The 23165-nt window shown below is 38.6% G+C and overlaps 2 protein-coding genes across 5 annotated transcripts; one reads left to right on the plus strand and one right to left on the minus strand.

Annotated features, from left to right (window-relative positions):
* The first annotated feature begins 1666 nt into the window (after window positions 1-1666).
* Window positions 1667-13513, plus strand: LOC134869153 (cyclic nucleotide-gated cation channel alpha-3-like). Of its 4 annotated transcripts, none has more exons than XM_063890601.1 (9): window positions 1667-1869; window positions 7419-7544; window positions 7990-8079; window positions 8813-8983; window positions 9411-9470; window positions 9874-10077; window positions 10211-10312; window positions 10397-10503; window positions 10585-13513. In XM_063890601.1, the coding sequence occupies exons 2-9, from the start codon at window positions 7444-7446 to the stop codon at window positions 11979-11981; spliced, it is 2232 nt and encodes a 743-aa protein (XP_063746671.1). In that variant the 5' UTR covers window positions 1667-1869; window positions 7419-7443; the 3' UTR covers window positions 11982-13513. The 4 variants fall into 4 exon arrangements, with proteins under 4 accessions (XP_063746671.1, XP_063746672.1, XP_063746673.1 ...); XM_063890602.1 differs by having other exon boundaries at window positions 8858-8983; XM_063890603.1 differs by lacking the exons at window positions 9411-9470; window positions 9874-10077.
* A 1011-nt stretch (window positions 13514-14524) lies between these two features.
* LOC134869632 (uncharacterized) lies at window positions 14525-23106 on the minus strand. The gene is made up of 5 exons (XM_063891432.1): window positions 21813-23106; window positions 21574-21723; window positions 17526-17642; window positions 16113-16334; window positions 14525-14961 (listed from the first exon to the last, which is right to left on the minus strand). The coding sequence occupies exons 1-5, from the start codon at window positions 21985-21987 to the stop codon at window positions 14648-14650; spliced, it is 978 nt and encodes a 325-aa protein (XP_063747502.1). The 5' UTR covers window positions 21988-23106; the 3' UTR covers window positions 14525-14647.
* Window positions 23107-23165: the final 59 nt, after the last annotated feature.

A 23165-nucleotide genomic window follows, 5' to 3' on the forward strand; every position in this document is an offset into this window, starting at 1 on the left:
ATATATACACATCTTTGCTATTTATGGATTGCCTGAAATCCACTCTGTCTAATACGGAGCTAATTCCCTTTGTTGTGAGATGTCCAAAGACGCTCAAAACAAACAAAAACAAAGTTATCGGTAAATATCTGAAGCACAGGGAAGATTACTTGTGTTTTTCAGCATATGTATGAGGTAATATCAGAGTTTGTATCCAAATAAAAGGAATCACTGATCATTTAGAGCAGCTGGAGTTTGACTTTAGTGCAACATTGACCAGAAAAAAGGGGGAATGTTGACGGAAAGTGACAGATCTTTAAGAACATATCCATGAGGGGGCATTAGGCGGCTGAAATAGGTACTCAAGTCTAAGCTGGGATTAGCGGTGCAGCTGCGTATTGCCAAAGGATTTCTCTTTTAACCTAATGCCTGAGGTTGACGTGGCGGCAGGGGGTGCAGAGACGGCTCACAGGCATAGATTTAAGGAATACACAGGGCACACATACCCCCTAATATTCACAACAAGTTTATTTGTCTCCCCAGAAAAACAATACCTTTATTTTGAAATCCCTTAAACCTGCTTAATCGTGACTTTTAGACACAATAATGACGAGCGAATCAAGACTACATGTGTGAAGACTTCAGCAGTGATATCATTTTGAACACCTGAGACCCATAACCTTCAAATGACATATGTGTTTGGAATATGGTGCCAGTAATTGCTGTTTTAAAAAAGCAGTCATTTATTTATACCATAAATTGTTGAAGTTCAGTTTTAGGTGTTTGACACTCCCATCGGTTTGTGGACTTCTGGCTCAGTAAACCAAAGATGACTCATTATTCAACATGTAGGTAATAAACGATGGGATAAGTGGGGACCTTTTGTCATAGACTTCTTTACGATCTGACTTCTTTTTGGAACCTCAGTAGGCGAAAAAAAACAACTTACACCAGCGATTGAATATGAGGTAATACATCAAGTCCCAGAAGGATCCTTTTCTTGTAGACATCTAAACAATCAGACATATTTTTTGTACCAGGGGCGTTGCCTCCTACTGGATATTCGAAAGAAATGAAACTACAGAAAACAGAATACACATTTTTTCGAGGTGACAAATCAAGTACAAAGTACACTAATTTTCTCACAGACTTCAACACAATCAAACTTCTCTCTGCAAATAGAAGTCTTACATCCTGCTGGTTATTTACAAGAATTGAAACTTGCTTTTGAGGTCATAAACTGATGTTTACAATATCTAATGAGGTAGTAAATCAAGTGAAAAGTAAGGTCATTTTTTCATAGACTTCTATAGAATCTGACCACTGTTTTAAATATTAAAAATCATTTAAAATGACACAGGGACACATCAGGAAAATGTATATTCAGATAATAAATTAAGAAGGAGGAAGGTTCATTTTCTCATAGACTTTTATACAATTGGGCCACTTTTGAAACCACAAAGGTCGCCCCCTGCTGGCCATTTGTGAATCAAACAGGTGCAAACCAAGCAGAGTCACTACTACTTCTTCTTCTTCTTCTTATCTTAATTTGTTTAATGAAAAAGACAACCCAAAACAAGTTTGAATGCATTTGTCTGCTTTCTGCAGTATGCTTGTGAATTGCTGTGGGTGAAGGACAGTGATCAGGTCTCCTCCCCTCCTCTGATCTGGGATCTGTGATCTTAGTACCGTCTTCATCCTGCAGATCCGCCGCGGCTGCTGCCGGTTATGGACAGGTATTTCTGGTGACGCTGCAACGGGATCGTAGAGAAATCACTGGAGAACTATTTTACATTTGCCTTATTGAAGATGGGATTACACAGAAGCCATCACAGGGGAATTGCTTGTTTTTTCGGAATACAAAACTCAGTGTGAAACGGCTTCAAAAGGGTGAGTTAAATCTCTCAATGCTTTTTATTCGACCAGCAGAAACTTGGCACAAGTATCTGATGTAAAATAATGTGATTGTATTTTAAAAAAGCTTTCAGTTTCTGTCGTTTCATTTCGCAGAGTCTTTCTGCAGGTTGTTCCAGCAACAGGTTGTCGAGGATGTTGAAATACATTCACCATAAGACTTTGTGTTGCTGTTGCACTAGGGATTACTTTTAACCTGCAAAATGAATAATACATAATGTGGATTTACTGCAAACTCTTTTTAGAGATTGCATTGAGACGCTTTTTATAATAAAGCCATCCTTTCATAATTTGTATTCAAATATAATACATACCATTAGTTTATTATTATAATTAATATTATGAAGTGTCTTTTGGCGAGTCATGTATTACACTAAGAGTGTGTTAGTTTAACAATGCAGGCCTGAACCTTTGCTTTTAACATGTGCATATGTGTGGAAGATAATGAATAAATTACCAGTGTAATTTTCTAAAATAGAATTTACTTTATAACTGGATTTAATGTAGATAACGACTTATTGGTGGGCAAAAAAGGTATATAATCTAAGTGAATACACAACCTCAACACAAGCCTCTTAGTGAGTCTTGACCCCAACAGAGCAACTAATCTCCAAGAACAAAAACATTGAGCATTAAAGCTTAAACAGACCCTCATTGTACACATACAGTACAGATCATATTATATAATCAAAAAGAAGGTGTTTTAATGATCCTCTCTCTGAAATTCAGTCCAGTCCCAGTTATGGAAGATTAAATCTGCCCTAATTATAAAAAATAAATAAGAATGAGGTAAGTTAAGTTGATATAAAAGCTCCAACTGTTTGACAAAGAGGTTATCTTATTTCTTATTTTTTAAATATCTGGATTTCATGCAATTGTTTGTGTGCAACAATCTTTAAATAGATATATATTTAAAATAGATATATATGGTATATTTTTGTAATTTTTTAAAATGTATTTGTTTGATGATCATTTCCAGATTTATTTATACATTTATTTCATAATTATTTTATGTATTTATTAGGTTTTGTTTGGGTTCATTTATTTATCCATAAATGTATTTGTTGTAAGTTGTTGTAATGACATCTTTAGCCATACTGTTCACACATCTGTTGCTGTATAAGCAAATAAATAAGTATAAATTAGAGATAAAATAAACAAATGATAATAATAAAGCATGCAGAGGGTTTAAAACAAAACATACTTAAACAAATTTATAAAATAGACTCAAAGAACAAACATACAAAATGTTTCTACTGCAATAAGCAATCACCAATGTCCAACTTCTTTCTTTAGGCTTTTTGAATAAGTTCACTTTTTAAATAACATGGCACACATGTTCCCCAATATACAGGATGGGGAGTGCATTGCAAGCAAACACAAAATAATTGCCAATTTAAAAATTGCACCATCATCCTTACTTATGACTGGCATCATGACTCAATCAAGTGGGGTTTTTATATTAAAAAGCAAGAAAAGAATCTGCAAAATAGATAAGAGAACAGTCAAAAATCTAATTACCAGAACACTTAATCAAACAGAGTTCATTATATGCATTGTCAGGTTCAACATGCACATGCTGGGTCTCGGAGATGATTATGCAACTCACATGTGTCGAGACACTACTGTGCAGGCGCTCTGTTGACTTTACCTTTCCTCACCCTCCGCTGCACGCGGCCTCATGGTGATTCTGCTCCTGTGATTTAATTTAGCGGGGGGTTGGTTAACTCCCTGGTATTAGCAGTAATCTGCATGTGTGCACGTGTGGTGTTACAACCACCGGTGTTCCCCTGAGATCAGCGAGTCAGTATTTACCAAAAAATATCCATTAGTGGAAACAACAAGCACATTTTTAGAGTTTTAATTGGGTGGAAATGTTCTCGAAAGCCTCAAATCCAATATGAAAACATGAGGACAGGACAGTAAGGGTGTTTGTGGGGCTTTCTGAATACTCCAGGAGTACTGTGCTTTTTTTATCTGGCAAACAGCTCATTGCATTGTACAAAAAATAATTCAATGCACGTTCTAGGGTTTGTCAAAACTACTTTATTTTACATTATGCAATATGTATTTGTCCAACATGCAGCAGTCACATAATGAAGACCAGTATCAGCCATCTTGTTTGTGTTACATACACATTCTTCTGTAGGCATTTGAAGTTACTTTTAATTGACTGTTGTTTATTTCAGTTGTTATTCACATAAAAAGATAATAAAATAACAATAAAAATGACATGTATTTTTTGAGGTAGTGACCGACACAAGCATTCTAATGCTGACTAAAAATGTGCATGCTTGTTATTTCAAGTAATACTACATTCATTCTCTTAACTGTAAACACAGAACAGGAAAAGAGAAACACTAATATTATATGTTCCTTAAAAATCATCCCAAGCTTTTTTTTAAACGAATGACCTTTTCAAAAGTATTCCACGTATTAAAACTGCTTGCTGTTATTCTTTGTACTCCTCTTAAGGATTCCCATTATTGCAGCAGAGACTTTTATTGCTGTAGAATAGGATCAGAGAAATTCTATCACACTTCATTTTACGCAATACATCACTGAAGCACATGTTGTACTTTTTACTGAACCACGTTATTCTGAAGACGGTAGTTATTGGAGATAAGTAAGTAGGGGAAATGAGCTCCACCTTTAACATCTGCAACATTACAACGATGAACACACATTTCACTTACATCTAATTAAGTAATGCATATTATCCCGAAACAGGCCATTCTGCATCATGAGTTTTGAATGAATTTGACGCTAATATTTTAGTCATTTTACTTAAGTTATATAATCAATTTCAGGACTTTCACACTGTAGTATTAATACTTTTACTCGAGTAGAAGATCTGAGTGCTGCATCCGCCTCTTCAGGAACTTCAGGAACTCAGTCTACTTTGGAAGTTAACGTTAGCCCCATATATAACAAATACTTTTAACCAAGGGTCATGAAGTTGTATATATTGTTTAAGGTAATACATACCATTATTTTACCACTGACCCCTTGCATAATGCCATGTGTACTGTGAGAAATGACCCAAGTTAGCATCACATATAAACTGATTCATTTTGTAATTATCACCATTGCAAAACTGATCCTAAAGGGAATCTATTCTGTATTTTAGCACAACCTCAGGTGATCCGATCCGTTCATTTAAAGCAGATTACTCGTTTTCAGGACCATTTTCCACCCATGCATTAACCCAATTTCAAGATGGTAAGTCTTTCTGAACGCATTTCCTGGAGATCTGGCTGTTTCTCTCCAGACTTTACTCAGAATCGAGTCCCTGCCCTCGCTTTTGTTTAAGAGGAACCCTAATGGACTTAACTGAAACTGAAGATAGACACTACAGTCTGCCTGTAAGCCATAGCTGTAGTTCTGGTGGATTTTACCAGTCAGAAACTCATTTCTCTGCATGAACTCAAAACTAAAAAAGCCCTTCACTCAATGTAAATCTCAGTGAAAAACAGTCAGTGTATCGACTCTGCGATTCAGATCAGCTCTCAAATGTTATGGTTAATTCCTCAGCCTGTTACACACCCTTCCATCAAATTTTGCACAAATCAGGCCAGGAGTTTTTCACTTAATCCTGCTGACAGACAGACAAACAGACAAACAAAGCAAGCAGGAAATAAACAAATCTTAGCCGTAATAGGAATAGATGTTTTTTTTAGCAGGTAATACAATGAAACCGTGAAATTCTTCTGAGACCGTTCATCTGATTTATCGAAACTATTTTCTCACATGTGATGCTAAGTCTTTTATCTGGTTGCATTTCTACCAACTCATTCTCAAACACAACTGTGTGCCTTTTTTGGATGGAGACACACTTTACATGTATGCTTTTGAGACGATACTTCACCCTTTCAATTAAACCTTGCACAATAATACTTGTGTATGTAGGAATCACGTATAAACAGATTTATTTCTTATTCACTGCATTTTATTTGTATATTGAAACAGATTCTGCTTGTAATCTGTTCTACATCTTTGCACAACTTAACACTACTTTTTTGATGAGACTTTTATGTTTATTAGACCTTATTTGTATGCAATGACACCATTACAAGATAGTATAAAAACAAGTCTTTCGGCAACACATTTCCTGGAGACATGGCTGTTTTCTCCAGACTGTACTGAGAAGCGAGTCCCTGCCCTCACTGTTCTTTAAGTGAAGCCCTAATGGACTTAACCTGCTGCACACAGGACTGAAGATAGAACCACAGTCTGCCTGTAAGCCATAGCTTTGGTTATTTTAAAAACCAGCTGATCGTTCACAGAGAGAGGACTCTGATCCTGTTTAGTGTTAAGGACATAATGAGCATGTATTTTTAGGCGCTACTCTCAGACAAACTGTGAAAAGTGGTGTTCAGTAAACAGCAGCTCTCTCACATGAGGGAGGGAAATGATTGCATTTTGCTTTTTCATGTTTATTGTTTTTGAGCTTTAAAAGCTAATTCACACCAGAGCTGTAAGGAGTACTCAGATCATGTACTTAACTAAAAGTAGAAATACTATGTTCTTAAAATACTGATGGTTTTATATTGATTACTTAAGAACAGAAATATGAACAGCTAAATTTACCAAAAGTAAAAGTAATCAGAATGGAGAATGGGCCTTTTCACAGTAGTATAGTATAAGTAGCTATGATTATTATATAAATGTAGAGGAATAAAAGGTACTCTATTTGTGTTAAGTAGCAGTAAACATTAATAACTAAATACAGTCCATATTTATTTCAAAATAAGCCTACTTAAGTTTGGTACTTGAATAACCACCACTGGACATGATTGACTGCAAAGTTTGTCATTTTCAAGAAGCGAAAAAACTAACTGTGAAATGTTAGCAGGTCAGTTAGCAGTTAGCATGTCAGTTGGAAAGTAGCTGGTTGATTAGCAATTAGCTTCTGAGACAATTAGCATCTCAGTTAGCATGTTGCTCGTGAGATTACACAGCAGGTCATAAACTAAGCAGTTAGCAGGTTGATAAGTGATTAGCAGGTTTTTAGCAGGACAATTATCATCTCAGTTAGTAGGCCTATGTTGTTTGTAAGGTTAGTCAGCAGGTCATAAACTAGGCAGTTAGCAGGCTAGTAAGCAGGCCGATTAGCATCTCAGTTAGCAGGTTGATAAGCCGTTAGCAGGCTAGTTAGCTGGACGATTCGCATCTCAGTTAGCATGTTGTTTGTTAGGTTACTCAGCAGGTCATTAGACAGCTCAGTTAGCTGGCTGATAAGCAGTAAGTTGTTAGTTGACTTTTAAGGTGGCTTAGTTTATTTCATCATAACTAATGTTTTTCTTCCTGTCTTTTCTGTGGATCTGACTGGATTGTACTGACTTTTGTCACCTGGTTAATAACAGTTATTATATTCAGCTGTAGGACAAAAACAGACAACACCATGGTAAAGAGACCATTTATTTGCATGAAATTCGAGAACCAAAAATATGAAAATCCTTACTAAAAATATATGTAAAATGTTATTTTTAAAGTTGCTTCTCTCTCTGTGTTGTGTGCTAAAGGGCCATCTGAGCCAGACAAGGCGACATGGCAAAAACCGGCAGTCAGAAAAAGCTATTTTCCTCCAGACGTCGGCTGTCCACCAACACTGATGATGAGCTCGCTGTCATCGAAAATGGAGAGAGCAGGTAGGCCTATGACATCACTGTAAAAGCCGTAATGGGGAAACAACAGGGGTGTTACAAAGAAGAAGTTATAGTTTTTTTTTTATTAATCAGAGCATTTACTGTCTCACAATGTTAACTAAAGTAAAAAATGCCAAAAATGTAACCTTCTTGGTGGATTCATAATAATGATGATGATGATGATGATGATGATGATGATGATGATGATGATGATGATAATTGTGTAATACTTTAAAATTGTGATATTTCTGGGATGGTTATTGTATCTGTTGCAACCCTTAATTCAACTAATTGTCTAAAATACTCACTGTGGGCTATTTTAAGTCATTGTCTTACCACAGTGACTTCTTTTGCATTGGTTTTAAAGTGCTGTTTAACTTTTCCAATAGCACATTTTGTAAAATTGAGAGACTGAAATAATAATGGTGTTTTTTTCTGTATTTTGCAGGGCCCCGTCTCTGTGTGAAGATAACTCTGAGAGAGCGCTGTCTTCAGAATCTCACAGAAACTCCTACACAGGAGCCGGGGCGATGGCCAGGTAAACTTCATTAAAATGTACCTGTAGTTATGGGTCAGTATGTACCAGAGGTGGAAAGTCACTGTTTGAAGTGAGTTTTTTTTGTTACCTGAGTATCTTTATTCTATTCTACATTACACCTCCTCCACCTCTGGTATTTACATATCCTGTCCCAGTAGAGTTGACGGATCCTTTTTATTTATTAAAAGCCGTGTAACATATCTAATATTCATCAAAAAAGCAAAGGTTCAGTCCAAAGTAAAACGTTTGTCTTTTATGACTATGATAAACATAAACTTTGTTCAAAAACAGATTCAACAACCATTTAAAAAGTAGGAGAAGCTTACAAATGTGTTACCGATTTTATCTCAATTTATCACAATCATTTTGGTCTATAGAACGTCAGAAAATAATAATAAAAAGGAAAGTAAATTACTCAAAATTATGGAGTATTTCAGTCAAAAACCCAAAGATTTGCAAAGATTAAAACAGAGAAAAGCAGCAATTTTCCACATTTTGTGCTGAAACAGCAATTATTTGTGCCATCTTTGCTTGAAATATTATATGAACAATCAAATATCAAAATGCATGTTAGTATTTTTGCATTGTTGTAGTATTTTGAGTAGTAGAGACATAGTATAGGCATATAAGTATTGGCCGTGATTACCTCCTCCACCTCTAGTATGTACATATCCTGTCCCAATAGACTAGACTGGTGTCACTTTGCTTCTCTCTTCCTCCGCTAACCTCCCAGGCTCTCTTACTTCTTCTTCATGCTGTGGAACTGGGCGTCTCACAGAGTTCATCCCGAGGTGGAGCGTCACGACTCATTCCTCGATCGCTTCAGGGGCCCCGAGCTCAAAGAGACGTCGAGAGAAAACAACGCTCAGTCTTTGGGGCCCTGCGACGCCGCCCGCAAGAAGAAGTGAGTACGGGGGACTGTGTGCAACGCCAATATGTTACAGTTTTAATGGTACTTCACCAGCAAAATAAACAAAACATACCAAAGCTTGTCAGCGGGTGGAGGGGTCGTCCACCAATCGGAGGGTTGGTTGTTCTATCCTTGGCCTCTGCAGGCAACATTATGAAATATCATGAGTCCTGAAACCTGGGAACGAGTCAGAAAAACTGGGAATGGGTAAAAAAAAACTGGGAATGAGTAAAAGAAAACTGGGAAGGAGTTGGTTTTTCTCTCCTCGAAGCCAATGTTTTTTTAAATAGTTTGCATTCAACAAGAGATCAATCAGTAATCATCTTTAGAATGATCATTTACAAAACCTAATTGTATTACTCCTGTCTGACGTCGTGAGGGCTTCTTGTGCAAACATCTTTTCCTTCATTTCTTTCCAAAGTCTTGCCAGTAAGTGGCCGCTTGCTACTTACAACATGAATAACTGCAACAACACAGACGAGTAAGTGTGTGCATATCTGTGTCAGAAAATAGAAACGAATCATAGAAAGAATAGTCATAGATCATGCCTGACATCAGTAGCTTAGTTTGTATCATGCTTAGCTATATGGTACATTCTGCACTAGGTAGCCCATCAATCCTAGAAACAGCGATCCCTGTTCCCTTTGTGGCGTTTCCTCCTGCATTGTAGTGATTTAGTAGTTGTGAAGTGGCAAAGTAGAAAGAAGAAGAAACGTAATGGTTTGACGCTGCCATCTTCTGGATAAAAGTACAACCTGCACCAGATCGTCCAACAACGTCCTGAATCCCAAAACTGAATCCAGTAGAAACCCTTGTCCTCTTATCCGGTAGACATCTTCCTCCGTTTTTACAACACCATAAAATCAACAACTTGTGATCCCTAGCAAAAAAGAGGAAAAAAAGGAGGAGATTAAAAAAGACGAGGAGAAAAAAGACGAGGAGAAGAAAGACGAGAAGAAAGACGGAGACAAAAAGGAAGAGGAGAAAAAGGATGAAAAGAAGGATGAGAAGAAAGACGAGAAGAAAGACGAGAAGAAAGACGAGAAAAAGGATGATAAGAAAGACGAGAAAAAGAAAGAAGAGCCCCCGTAAGTACAACAATTACATAGAGTACTGAGACTGGGAAATCTAACATCCGAAAACACACCTGTCTTTTTGATAGTTGCATGTAAAATCCAGAAAATCTTGCAACAGCAAATTCATTTTTTGTGTCTTTCTCAGGAAAGAAATCTGGATGATGGATCCAGCCACAGACGCGTACTACAGGTGGCTCACAGTCATCGCAGCTCCAGTATTTTACAACCTGATGATGATTGTAACGAGGTGACTTCCATTAAAACATGCGTCAAATATTCCATCTTTACTCCCATTTACAACATTTTAAAATGTATTGTTATTGTCTTTTAGATCCTGCTTTAATGAGCTCCAGGACACGTACACAAACCTCTGGATCTTCTTGGACTATACCGCAGATCTCATCTACTTTGGGGATACGTTTGTCCGATCGAGAACAGGTCGGGAACTGTTTTTTGACATATGGTAATGCTGTGATATAAAGAGATTTGAAGGCTCCTAATGTTCTGTTTCCCCCTCAGGTTACCTGGAGCAAGGTCTGCTGGTAAAAGATTCAAAGAAACTGCGAGATATGTACAAAACAACGTCTCAGTTCAAATACGACATGATTTCCATGATACCCACTGATCTGCTGTTTTTCAAATTCGGCTACAACAACCCCGAGTTCAGATTCAACCGCCTCTGCAAAATGACGAGGCTTTTCGAGTTCTTCGAGAGGACTGAAACCAGGACCAGCTTCCCGAACATGTTCCGTATCAGCAACCTCGTACTTTACATCCTGGTCATTATCCACTGGAACGCTTGCATGTTCTTCGCCATCTCGAAAACTATTGGGTTTGGAACCGACACATGGGTGTATCCCAATATCAGCCACCCGGAGCACGGACGCTTGGCCAGAAAGTACATCTACTCGCTGTACTGGTCCACACTGACCCTCACCACCATCGGAGAGACCCCGGCGCCTGTGCGGGACGTCGAATTCCTCTTCGTCATCTCAGACTTCCTCACTGGTGTGCTGATCTTTGCTAGTATCGTCGGTAACGTCGGTGCCATGATCTCCAACATGAACGCATCCCGCGCCGAGTTCCAGGCGAAGATCGACTCCATCAAGCAGTACATGCAGTTTCGAAAGGTCACCAAAGAACTCGAGGCAAGAGTCATCAAGTGGTTCGACTACCTGTGGACGGAGAAGAAGACCTGCGACGAGAAGGAAGTCTTGAAGAACCTGCCGGACAAACTGAAGGCGGAGATCGCCATCAACGTGCATTTGGACACGCTGAAGAAAGTGCGAATCTTCCAGGACTGCGAGGCCGGTTTGCTGATTGAGTTGGTGCTCAAGCTGCAGCCGCAAGTGTTCAGCCCCGGAGATTACATCTGCAAGAAGGGGGATATCGGCAGGGAGATGTACATCATCAAGGAGGGGAAGCTGGCTGTGGTGGCGGACGATGGCGTCACGCAGTTCGTGGTGCTCAGCGACGGCGCGTACTTCGGAGAAATCAGTATCTTAGGAATCAAGGGCAGTAAAGCCGGGAACAGGAGAACGGCTAACATCCGAAGCGTTGGCTACTCGGATCTCTTCGCGCTGTCCAAAGACGACTTAGTGGAGGCTCTCACTGAGTACCCAGACGCCAAAAAGGCTCTGGAGGAGAAAGGTAAAGCCATCCTGATGAAGGACAACCTGATCGACGAAGCGATCGCCAACGCTGGCGCCGATCCCAAAGACCTGGAGGAGAAGATCGAGAAACTGCAGACCAACTTGGAATCAATGCAGGGAAAGTTCGCCCAGCTGATGGCGGAGTTCACCTCCACCCAGTCCAGGATGAAGCAGAGAGTTACCCAGATGGAGGCCAAGGTGAAATCCATACAACCAGAGGACCTGGCCGAGGTGGAGGCCGACAAGGACAAAAAGGTCCAGTAATGTGAGAGAAACCGGAGGACTTTACGGGAGATGAGGATCGTAAAGAGAGACACTTTTTAAAAAAAGGGACCATGTTTATATCTATTTATACATCTGTCTGTTTGTTATCATCATAATGTGTCAAATTGTGTACAGTGTATGCAGCGGTGTTGAGGAAAACTGGGACGGGAATACTGATCGTCAACAAGGTTTTTTTCCAGGAGATGGCATCGATATGAACATGCAATATCGAGGAAGGACGAGACTGAAATGTAGTTTAAAAAAAGTTACCAAAATCTCTCTTTTGTCCCCTTCTCTTCTCCTCTCTCACAGAGCTGTCCTTGTCCAGAAAATCGTGCCACTTTAATGCATAACGTTTGCTAATGGTTGGGGTGGTGATTTCTGCATATTTTTTGCAAAGTAAGTTAGCATTTCTGCAAGGAGAGGCTCTCATAAGCACATTGGGAGGTCTTGAAAGAGCTTCATTAGAAAATGATAAACAGATAGCATTTCATGTGTAATACCTTTAACGAAATGACTACATTATAGGTTTTGGCTCGACTGAGTTGACTACTTTTCATATAATTTGGTAACATTTGAAACAAGGCCAATACAAAACAAAAAAATGCCAAAATGAAGAAAACCTTTTATGCTAAAGCATTTTCATCATATTCTACATCCAAAACCAGCTGCCCAAAAGAGCACTTGTATGCAACTGGCCGCCAATTTCTGGTTGTCAGGAACGACTATGTTGGTCAAAAACCTTTGTGTAAGCAAGCTGTCCTCGGAGGAAGAGGTCGTCTGTGCATGCAAAGGTTTTATTAACCTCGAGTCGAGTTTGTTAGTCACATTGAACTTGAGTGGTAATGCAAAGTGTGATGAAAAGATAACCACAAATTATATTCCTTCAAAAAATGCAAAACTATGTTAGAAATGAAAATCTACCAACTATTTTGAGCAAGTTATCAGTAATATTTAAAAACTGTCACTGAATGCTGGTTTCAGCCTCTGAAATATGGAGAATGTGTTTATTTTCAGTTTAATTTCATATTAAAGTGAATTTCTTTGAGTTTGGACTCACAAAACAAGCGTTTGAAAACAGCATCTTTGACTGTAAGTACCTGGCATGGAGATTTTTCACTATTTTCTGACATTTCATAAGGCATAAACTTGCAGAATGACTGAATGAAATACGTTTCGGACTTAAACGTCACATAGTGAGCTTCATCCCTTACCTGTTTGAACCAAAACTATGATCTTTTACAGACCAGGTAGTTTTGTTTCACAACTATAAATCGGACGGTTATTTAAGTTGTGTTGGAATTCATAAGATTTGAGGAGGTTTTGAAAGAAAGGGTTTTTATAGAATGATGAGTTGTTGATCAATATTGACATTTTACCCCACATTGATCCACCTGTAAAGTCTGAACTACACATCATTTACACAATAATGCAACATCCCTTTCATACTGCATGTGAATGTACATAAAACCCCAATGCAGTTCTGTTAATAACTAATATTAACATTCATTATTAGTTGTAATTTGCGATGATATATGTAAATAAACATTCAAATGTTCATATAATGTTTGTGTCTATGCTGTCCTTTCAAGAGAGAAGTGATATTATTGTTAGTGGAAAATATTTCAATTACAAAGTTGGGTAACACTCCATAATAAGGGTCCATAATAAATAGCATACTAGTCATTACTTAACCCTTTATTAACATTTAAAAATTGTTACTACAGTATCTATTTGCCATTACTTAACATTTTTTTCATCATTCATTAAATATTAGTTATTTGCATACAATCTGTCTGTTAATGTTTTAACAAATAGAAAACAATCTATTAACTAATATTGTATTAATAGTGAACTAAATGTCTTTTTGGCACTAATTAACAGTTATTTCTTACATTATTAAAATGTTAAATGTTTAAATACAAACTATATGTTAATATAAATGTTATTGACATATTATTATTTAACTAACTGTTATTAAACTGTTTCTGCCTATCCCAATATGAACCACTCCTTATAAGACCCTTATAATAAAGTTGGTTAAGCTTAATTAATATATCAGTAATATATAGCTATCAGCGTGGGGCCCCTTATAATAAAGTTGGTTAAGGGTTATTAATATATTAGTAATATATAACTATCAGTATTGGGGACCCTTATAATAAAGTTGGTTAAGGGTTATTAATATATTAGTAATATATAACTATCAGTATGGGGGACCCTTATAATAAAGTTGGTTAAGCTTAATTAATATATTAGTAATATATAACTATCAGTATTGGGGACCCTTATAATAAAGTTGGTTAAGGGTTATTAATATATTAGTAATATATAACTATCAGTATTGGGGACCCTTATAATAAAGTTGGTTAAGGGTTATTAATATATTAGTAATATATAACTATCAGTATTGGGGACCCTTATAATAAAGTTGGAACAGTAATTATTAATTATTTACAAATATTTAAAGACAACAAATATTTTACACTGGGTCTCTCACACTGGAAATGATTGATCACAGCACACACAGTTGGGAAGGGGGATGAAAACACTTTATTTATAAAGTGGAAAACTGGAACACCGACCACTTAAACAGAATGAATGACACAGGCCAGTACCACACCACACACAAAAAAAACCCACAAACTGGGGTAAAAAAAAAACAATCATGCTCTCTTTCCATATGGAATTAATTGGCATTGACTTTTTAAGTCTCCTACTTTGGTTTGAATCTGGACATCACCTTTTATGTAATTTTCGCAAACAACTGCCACATCTTTGAGCTTTGCTTGTTTGGCTTGCTCAAGGAGCTTCGTGAATTCGGCCGGGGACGCTGTTGCAAGCTCGGCAATGCTCGCCGTTGACCTGACTGTCAGTTCATTCACCCCGGCATATGCGCAAGCAGCTGACAGTTTCAAACCTCGGTTGTAAGCCTTTAGGACCTTCTTATATCTTCGAATGACTTCAAAAGGGCCACGGGCTGCAAGGAGCAAATCATAAAGAAAACCTACATTATGGACGGTACATAAAAATGTGTGTTCACAACAGAGTTGAAATGCTTATTGTATTATTATGTGGCAGCATACAAGACAATACAGAATTCCACCTAGCTCCTTTAAATAGTTTGTCCACTTTATGTTAGGGTAGAATTAAAGGGATACGTCACCATTTGGGGAATTACACCAATTTTCCACTTTCCCTCGAGTTAAGTAATTGAGATTTATCCTTCTCCTGTTCATCCAGCCATTCTGAGTCTGACGGTAGCATTTTTGGCTCCAGCCAAGCATAGATTTAAGCAATAAGCCCCGAAAGCCGTCGTTTGCACTGATTTTACAACGCGCAAGCGGAGTGCCTAAAACCCCCCTTATCTGTTCTGAAATCAGTGCAAACGACGGACTCGAGTGGTTTATTGCTTTTCTAAAACTGTAACTACGTCTATTCGGCAAGATTTCATGAAATGGCACAGCAACGAAAAATGTAACGATGTATTCATATCTAATCATTCTTCCGCCAAGAAATATATTTCCTGTATCAGAATGGCTGCCATGCAACATCAAAGCGCAGCTAAACTCACTTTGTGTTAGCACATTACTATTGAACCAAAAGCGGTCAAGGTGTATGTTTGTGATGGGTTTTACACCGGCATCGAACGCAATTCAGCCAATCATGATCAAGAACCGGACCTATCAGTTTTAGAACATTGAATCAGATTAGATGATCTATGCTAGGCTACAGCTAGTCAGACCAAAGTTACAGACCAAGGTAGAGCAACATAATACATTATAATGGGAGCAAACGTGAATAGTTCCAGTCTGCATAAGTGGGAGTGTCACATAATGTCACTTTTCAATGAACTTCTGTATCAGCGTGTGAGGGCTCAACTCTAGGATTTCCCACCCTCACCCTTCTGAAAACAGAACACAGAACTTAACGGACATGTGTGCTTCTCGTTTCGCTTTAACCTCTCAGGTCAAACTCAGAGAAAGGCTGAATGACCTGGAGAAAGCTAGATCTCTTGTTCAAGATAAGGGGAGGTGAGAAATTTGTGTATTTCCCCAAATGGTGGCGTATCCCTTTAAACATTTAATTTGCTTCATAAAGGATGGATTCAACATTTTACTAGATCTTTACCTCTTTTGCGGACATCGGCTTTGTGGTGCTTCTTCATCTTCTTTTTGTTCTTCGTAAGTCTGAGTTTGGCCTTGCCCTTGCCCTTTCGTCTCATCTTATCATCATCATCATCTGAGGAGGAGGAGGAAGAGCAGGAGGAGGACTGGCTCATTGAAGAACTGTTGGATGAGCAGGAGGCTGTGTCTTCCTCTGAAGAGTCTTCTTTGGCAGCTTTAGACAGGTCTACACATTGCAAAACAACAATAACAAAAAGATTAAACTGATGTTGCTGACGCCTTACACAGAATACCATTCTTCCTTTTTGTTCCAACAAAGGTAATATTTTGTGGAAAGTCAAAACATAGATAACCATAGACCTGGGATGTGTTACTATTAGGTGGTTAAGTGTCAAACCAGGTAAATGAAGCTAGAGTGTCAGGGTTCGGCAGGTAAGGACCCAATTGCAGACCAGATACCGGGAAAAAACTTAAGACTTATTTTCAAAAACGTTTAAACAAAGAATCCAAAAGGGTTAACGCACAGAAGATAAACAGCCGAAACAAAACACAGAAGAAAGGCAGAGAAAGGAACCGAAAACAGAATCTCACCAATCCAAAGGCACCCTAACAAGACACGCTGACAAGACTACTGGGGAAAAACCACTGAAACAACATGACGACACGACAGGGAACAAAGGACAGACTGAACTTAAATAGTAACACAGGGAGACAGACAACAAGACACAGGTGGACTAAACAAGGGGAATTAACAAGACACAGGAGAAAGTAATCAGGGAAACGAACAGGGTGACTAACGAGGCAGGTGTGTTGGGTGAAGGAGAAAACCAGGAAGTGACAGATGACAGGTGGGGGCGGAGCTCAGAATGAAAACAAAGGAACACATGGAAAAAATAAACAAACACTAGGAAACATGTCAAAACACAAACACAGGAAGCACAAGTACAAAGACAAACACAAGGAGAACATGGAGGGAACAACAAAACATAAAGCAAAGACAGAACACAATCCTAACATAGAGGTAGTGGTAAATATGATGGTCTCCATTCTCTTAACTACAGAAAGCAAGCAGGTTACTATAAGGAGGTTTACCACTTCCTCTAACTTAACTAACCAGGGGGGTATTCCTCGTACGTGGTTTAGTGTTTAACCTGATAAAGTTAACTCAGAGTAAGTGGTAAACCTTCTAATAGAAGTGCCCTATAGCTTTATTCTCCTAGAAAAACACAGCCATCAGGTTTTTCTGTTAGGAGGTTTACCACTTACTCTGAGTTAACTTTATCCGGTTAAACACTAAACCACGTACAAGGAATACCCCCCAGGTGTACCACTTAACCTCCTACTTGGAATACCACGTTTGACTGACTGTATACATTTTTGTGTCATACACTGAAAATGTAGGCTTGATGAACCTTACATGCCAGTTGTTTGCGAAGAGCATCTCTCTCCTTTATCACTTTCTGGAGTTTCTTATTTTGAGACCGTTCTCTCATCTTGGCCTTTTGGAGGAGATTCTTCACCGTTGGTGACCTGTCTAAAAAGAAAAGGTCATTTCAGCATGGTTTTACAGCTAACACACAGCAATTGACTGTTTATATTATATAGCAAATCCGGTAACAAATACCACCAACATTGGCCGGGTTTCCCAGATGGGGGGCAAGCGCTATTCCGACATACCGCTATTACGACATACCACTGTAACGACATGCCGCTATTCCGACATAACGCTATTCCGACACCTTCATCCCTAGCGCATCATTGCTTCATGATCATTGCTTCATGATGACTAATTCACACTGATGGAAGAGCATGAACTATTTTTAATTGCAGCAGAGAATATGCATGAAAATAGAGTCTCCACACCAACAAGGCTCCCAACGGCAACTGCGCTGGAGGTAGCTTACACGCAGCAATTTATTTTTTAAATATAATTTGAGCGGATTTTCACGATGGTATGTGAGCTGGGTGCCATTTAGGCCCCAACTGTCTATTAGTGTAGCCTATTTAATGTGGAAGCCTATTTAATGTGGACTATGTCAACCACTTAAAAATGTATGAGAAAATAAGAACACCAAATAGCCTATTTGTCTTGTTTTTTTCCTCCTGCGCTGCTCCGATATCCCGCTGGCAAACTGCCAACGCAAGCTGGTAACAATGTTTCCGACAGGCTACAGCGCTGGTTTAATGCACACAGAACTAGACTTTTAGGTTAGGCCTACTTATTACACCTAATTTAATAATGATAAATAATAAATAATTTAATTGTCCCAGCACGTCAGACTGTGGCAGAAAGTCATCCATTCAACTTACAAAGCTCTGAAATGATCACACGCGCCCGTCAAGACTGTAAATGCGACATGAAGTTGGTGCTTTTTGTATGAGAAAGTCTCAGGATTTAAGTCTGTTTATTTAAAACCTGAGTGTTGAAATAAATCCACTGCACCTGCCTTCAGTCCTGAAGTGCCGCTGAGAGTCGGGTTCTCTCCGTGGAACCGGCGGTGGACGAACAAGCCATTTAAATGATGGATTGAATGTAAGAGGCCTGTGCAAAACGGGGAAGAGGCGGTACTACTTCAGATTAATAGGCCTATTGTAAATTTGTGTCTGGGTTTGTAAGACTTGCCTTTTGGAATTCCTCACAGTTTTTTTTTTTTTTTTTTTGCCCCGAAACAACCAACCTTTTGGACTCGACAACAGCTCTTCTGTAAGAGGTGAAATTTAGACCATACAGGTTCTACTGGACACTTAGTGACACTATTCAGGAAAGACAGACCCAAGGAGTAAAGGTTATGGTAGTTTTATTTTTACAATTTCATATTAAAATACAATTCAGAAGAAAAATAAAATAAAACACAGTGCCCATGCAGCCAGCAGCGTAGTAGTGCTATGTGCGTCTTAATTCAACACTAACACGCGCAATACCCAAATGCAACTTACCCACAGTTCCCAAAGCGACCGTCCGCACGCAATGGATATACGTACAGCCCACGTCCCGGCACGACAGCTTGTGGCAGACTCAGCAGCCCTGCTCTGACCCTACTCTCTCGAACAATGAGCTAAACACCATTTAAAAACACACCTTGCTCATCCGCCGCCGACCACCACAGGTGCACCTGCCAATTGCAAACAGGTTCATGTGCGCCTGTGCCCCACCCCCAGCGCTTAGCGCACCAGCCTACACTTCGCTCTGGAACTAAAAAAACAAACAAAACAAAAAGACAAGGGTCGTGTGCTCCAACATGTCGCTGCATGTTTTGATAACATTATTGCGAGATAATTCTGTTGGGTGACTCGGCATGTAGGCTACAAAGTGTATCCCTTCAAAGCAGTAACGTGGGAAAGTGTCTTACGTCGCTGATTTCAGAACCACACGCATGGACAGCTCCTTTTTAGATTTAACAGATATGAAGGGATATGAAGAACAGAAATGGTATATATATATAGCCTATATATATTAAAAAAATGAAGGCAATGCAACAAAAGCATATTGCATCAATGTCGGAATAGCGACATGTCGGAATAGCGGCGGACGGTGAAAAAGGTGCCGGTATTACGACAATAGAGATCAACGTCGGAATAGCGGCATGTCGGAATAGCGCCATGTAACCTCCCAGATTCGTTAAGAAGCTCTTAACGCTAAGAGCGTCTTAGGAGCGCTCTACGAGAGCTGTGATTCGTTGAGAGCGCTCCTTAAGACGGTCTTAGCGCTAAGAGCGTCTTAACAAATCTGGGAAATGCGGCCATTGTCTATCAAGCCATCATTTCAGAGATTTTGAAAGTTTTTTGCATGAAAGATACTGTTTGGAGCAAAATATTGCTATTCTCATGAATAGCTTAGAGTATTTTGGAAATGTAAGTAGTAACTCAGTTGGAAAGTAGCCACTAAACTGTAATGTAATTCATGCAGAAAACTAAAACACATTTTTATACACTATGACAAGACCAGGTTATTTGCATAGGCCCAGGCTTTAATGGGCCTAGGGCCAGATTACACCCCCTGCCCACCTCTCAATGAAACCAAATCCTTGGCCATGCCAAATGTGAATTTGAATGTTAAAATTGAACATTTTGGGATAGACTACCTGTTTCACCCCACGGATGTGTGTCCCATAAAAATCATTGCGTTTTAAAGCCATTTAATACAACTGAAATACAGTAGAAAACTATGCACAATCTATGATGGATGGAGGAAGTTGTGACACGTCTAGAGATCACATCTAGAGATCATACACTTTCAGAAAATATGTAGTTTAACTTAAAGCTGCTGTCGGCAGGTCTTCAAAATTCCGAGGCTAAAGTCAGAAAATTCGAACTGATACAACTTTCAGGTCCCTCCCCCAACCTCTACCAAGCTCCAAACTCAACTGCCCCCTAAACCCCTCCCCCTCTGGAGACGAGCGTAGCAGCTTGTGCACAAGCTGTGATTGACAGGTAGCGATTCCTTCCCCCTAACGTGATTGGTTTAAAACAGCCGGGAGTGCTCGATTTTTGCAAGCACGATTACAGGCTTGTAGAGGGAGGTAGAGAATTCGGGATTTTTCCTAAACAGCCTATTTAATATTCTACTTCCAGAATCCCATGACAATTCTAGCTAATATGAATTAAAAAAATGCTGCCGACAGCACCTTTAAGTATTGTACTCTTGGTTCATTTGGGATTTACAAATCTTTCACATAGGCCCTATGTGGACAGATGAGATAACCAAATTAGCATTTCCCCCTTATACCCTTAATACAAGAGAACATGCTAAACAACCAAAACATGCCTTTTCTAAAAGATCCTGAAGATGTGACTTGCATTGATATGTAGCCTATTGGGATGCATTAAATGTTCGTTTTAAACTGTAAACAGCAATGGCGAACCAAAAAAATACTCTTAAATTGTGGTCGTCCACTGTAATTGCACCTTCAAGTCACATTTGCGCGCACATATTCTCTTGCAGTCCGACGACAGAACCAGCTGCTACAGTGCCTCCCCTGACCGTTCGCCTTCATTGCTAATGTTAGTCAAAAACCTCCAAGTAAATAAAAACTGTTACATTCGCCTGCATTAGCGAATTTGAACGCACACACGTTGTTCTGTTTCACTCATTTTAATTTCAATTAAGCATAAATAAAAAAAATAAGTTGTTTCTCCCCTTTGCAACTGCTTTTGAAAGTAGGACTGTGAAGATAAACATCACCTGGCAAATCAGCAATGCTACATGACTTTGGTAACGTTAGCTAACAAATTTCAGGACTGGTAGACTTAGCTAACATCCACAGTTAACTAAGCCATTTTAGAAAATGATATTTGAAAATCAACAAGGATGTGTAAAAGTCTTGTTTTAACTTTTAAGGACATATGTTATTACACTTAACATAAAATGACATTGGTAGGTTGCTAGTGTTAGTGCTAACCATAACCAGTTAGCATAGCCTATTTTCATGAACGTAATGCTAGGTCATATCCGTGCTCGAACTTACCTTTCTTCGGATTAGAGACATGGGGGGTATCTGTAGAGTCATCCCCACTGTCAAGGTTGATGTCAAATGTTTGAGTGGAGGTGGCTGGTACCGTTTTGTCCTTCTTCGCTGCTGTTTGGTTCTTTCTAGGAACTTTCCCTGATCTGTTGCCTGTCGACATTTTAAGCAGGTTGCCAGTGTTAATGCTAACCAGTTAGCTTATTTTTTATGAACTGATAAGTCATGGTATTCGAACTTACCGTCCTTAGAAGATTTAGAGACGTTGGGGATGTCTGTGGAGTCATCACCACCGCTTTCAAGGTTGATGACAGACGACAGATGGTTGATGACAGCGGAGGCGGAGGGGAGCATTTTGTTCTTCAATGCTGTTGTGTTCTTTCTTAAGCCTTTCCCAGATCTGGTGCCTGCCGACATATTTACCTACACTTTCAAATAAACTTTCCAGCCTGGCTTGCGCAATCAAGAGAGCATCAATGTGAACTTCAGCCAAGTGTCTTGTCTTGTGCTTGTTACTAACTTGAGCTCTGTGAAGTGAGTGACTGACTGACTGTGACTTCCAACAGGAGTAGTCAGATGTAGCCTATGCAGACCAAACTGTGATTGGCGCATTTGAAAAAAAATAATATATATAGACTCTATATATATTTATGCATATTTATTTGGTTGTTTATAAAAGTTTTAAGAATTACATAATGCCTGGTCAAAAATAACCACATATGTACTCCGACTGTGTAATAAATATGTATTGATAAAAAAAAATCTAGGTCTCGCTAACCTATAACCCCGAGGAAGAATTGGCGCTAATAGCGCTCTCAGTCAAGCAGATGGGTCTGAAGACATACACTGTGTAGCCTACTGTAGCATACACAATGACAGGCTTAGCTAGAACATTTAGAATGCTTATTGAGGGTCGCCGATCAACTAAAACAAATTTAAAACTAATTAAGTGGCTACTTAACCAACTTTATTATAAGGGTCCCCAATACTGATAGTTATATATTACTAATATATTAATAACCCTTAACCAACTTTATTATAAGGGTCCCCAATACTGATAGTTATATATTACTAATATATTAATAACCCTTAACCAACTTTATTATAAGGGGCCCCACGCTGATAGCTATATATTACTCTAATTAAGCTTATCTCCCTCTGGAACGAAATGCTGTTCTCGGCGGCCGTTATCCCTTACTTAACCAACTTTATTATAAGGGTCCTATGAGGAGTGGTTCATATTGGGATAGGCAGAAACAGTTTAATAACAATTAGTTAAATAATAATATGTCAATAACTTTTATATTAACATATAGTTTGAATATACACATTTAACATTTTAATAATGTAAGAAATAACTGTTAATTAGTGCCAAAATACATTTAGTTAACTATTAACAAATATAAAATACAATATTAGTTAATAGATTGTTTTCTATTTGTTAAAACATTAACATACAGATTTTATGCAGATAACTAATATTTAATTAATGATGACAAAAACATTAAGTAATGGCAAATAGATATTTTAGTAACAATTTGCAAATGTTAATTAAAGGGTTAAGTAATGACTAGTATGCTATTTATTATGGACCC

Source organism: Eleginops maclovinus, chromosome 9, assembly GCF_036324505.1.
Source record: "Eleginops maclovinus isolate JMC-PN-2008 ecotype Puerto Natales chromosome 9, JC_Emac_rtc_rv5, whole genome shotgun sequence".
NCBI classification, from domain to species: domain Eukaryota; kingdom Metazoa; phylum Chordata; class Actinopteri; order Perciformes; family Eleginopidae; genus Eleginops; species Eleginops maclovinus.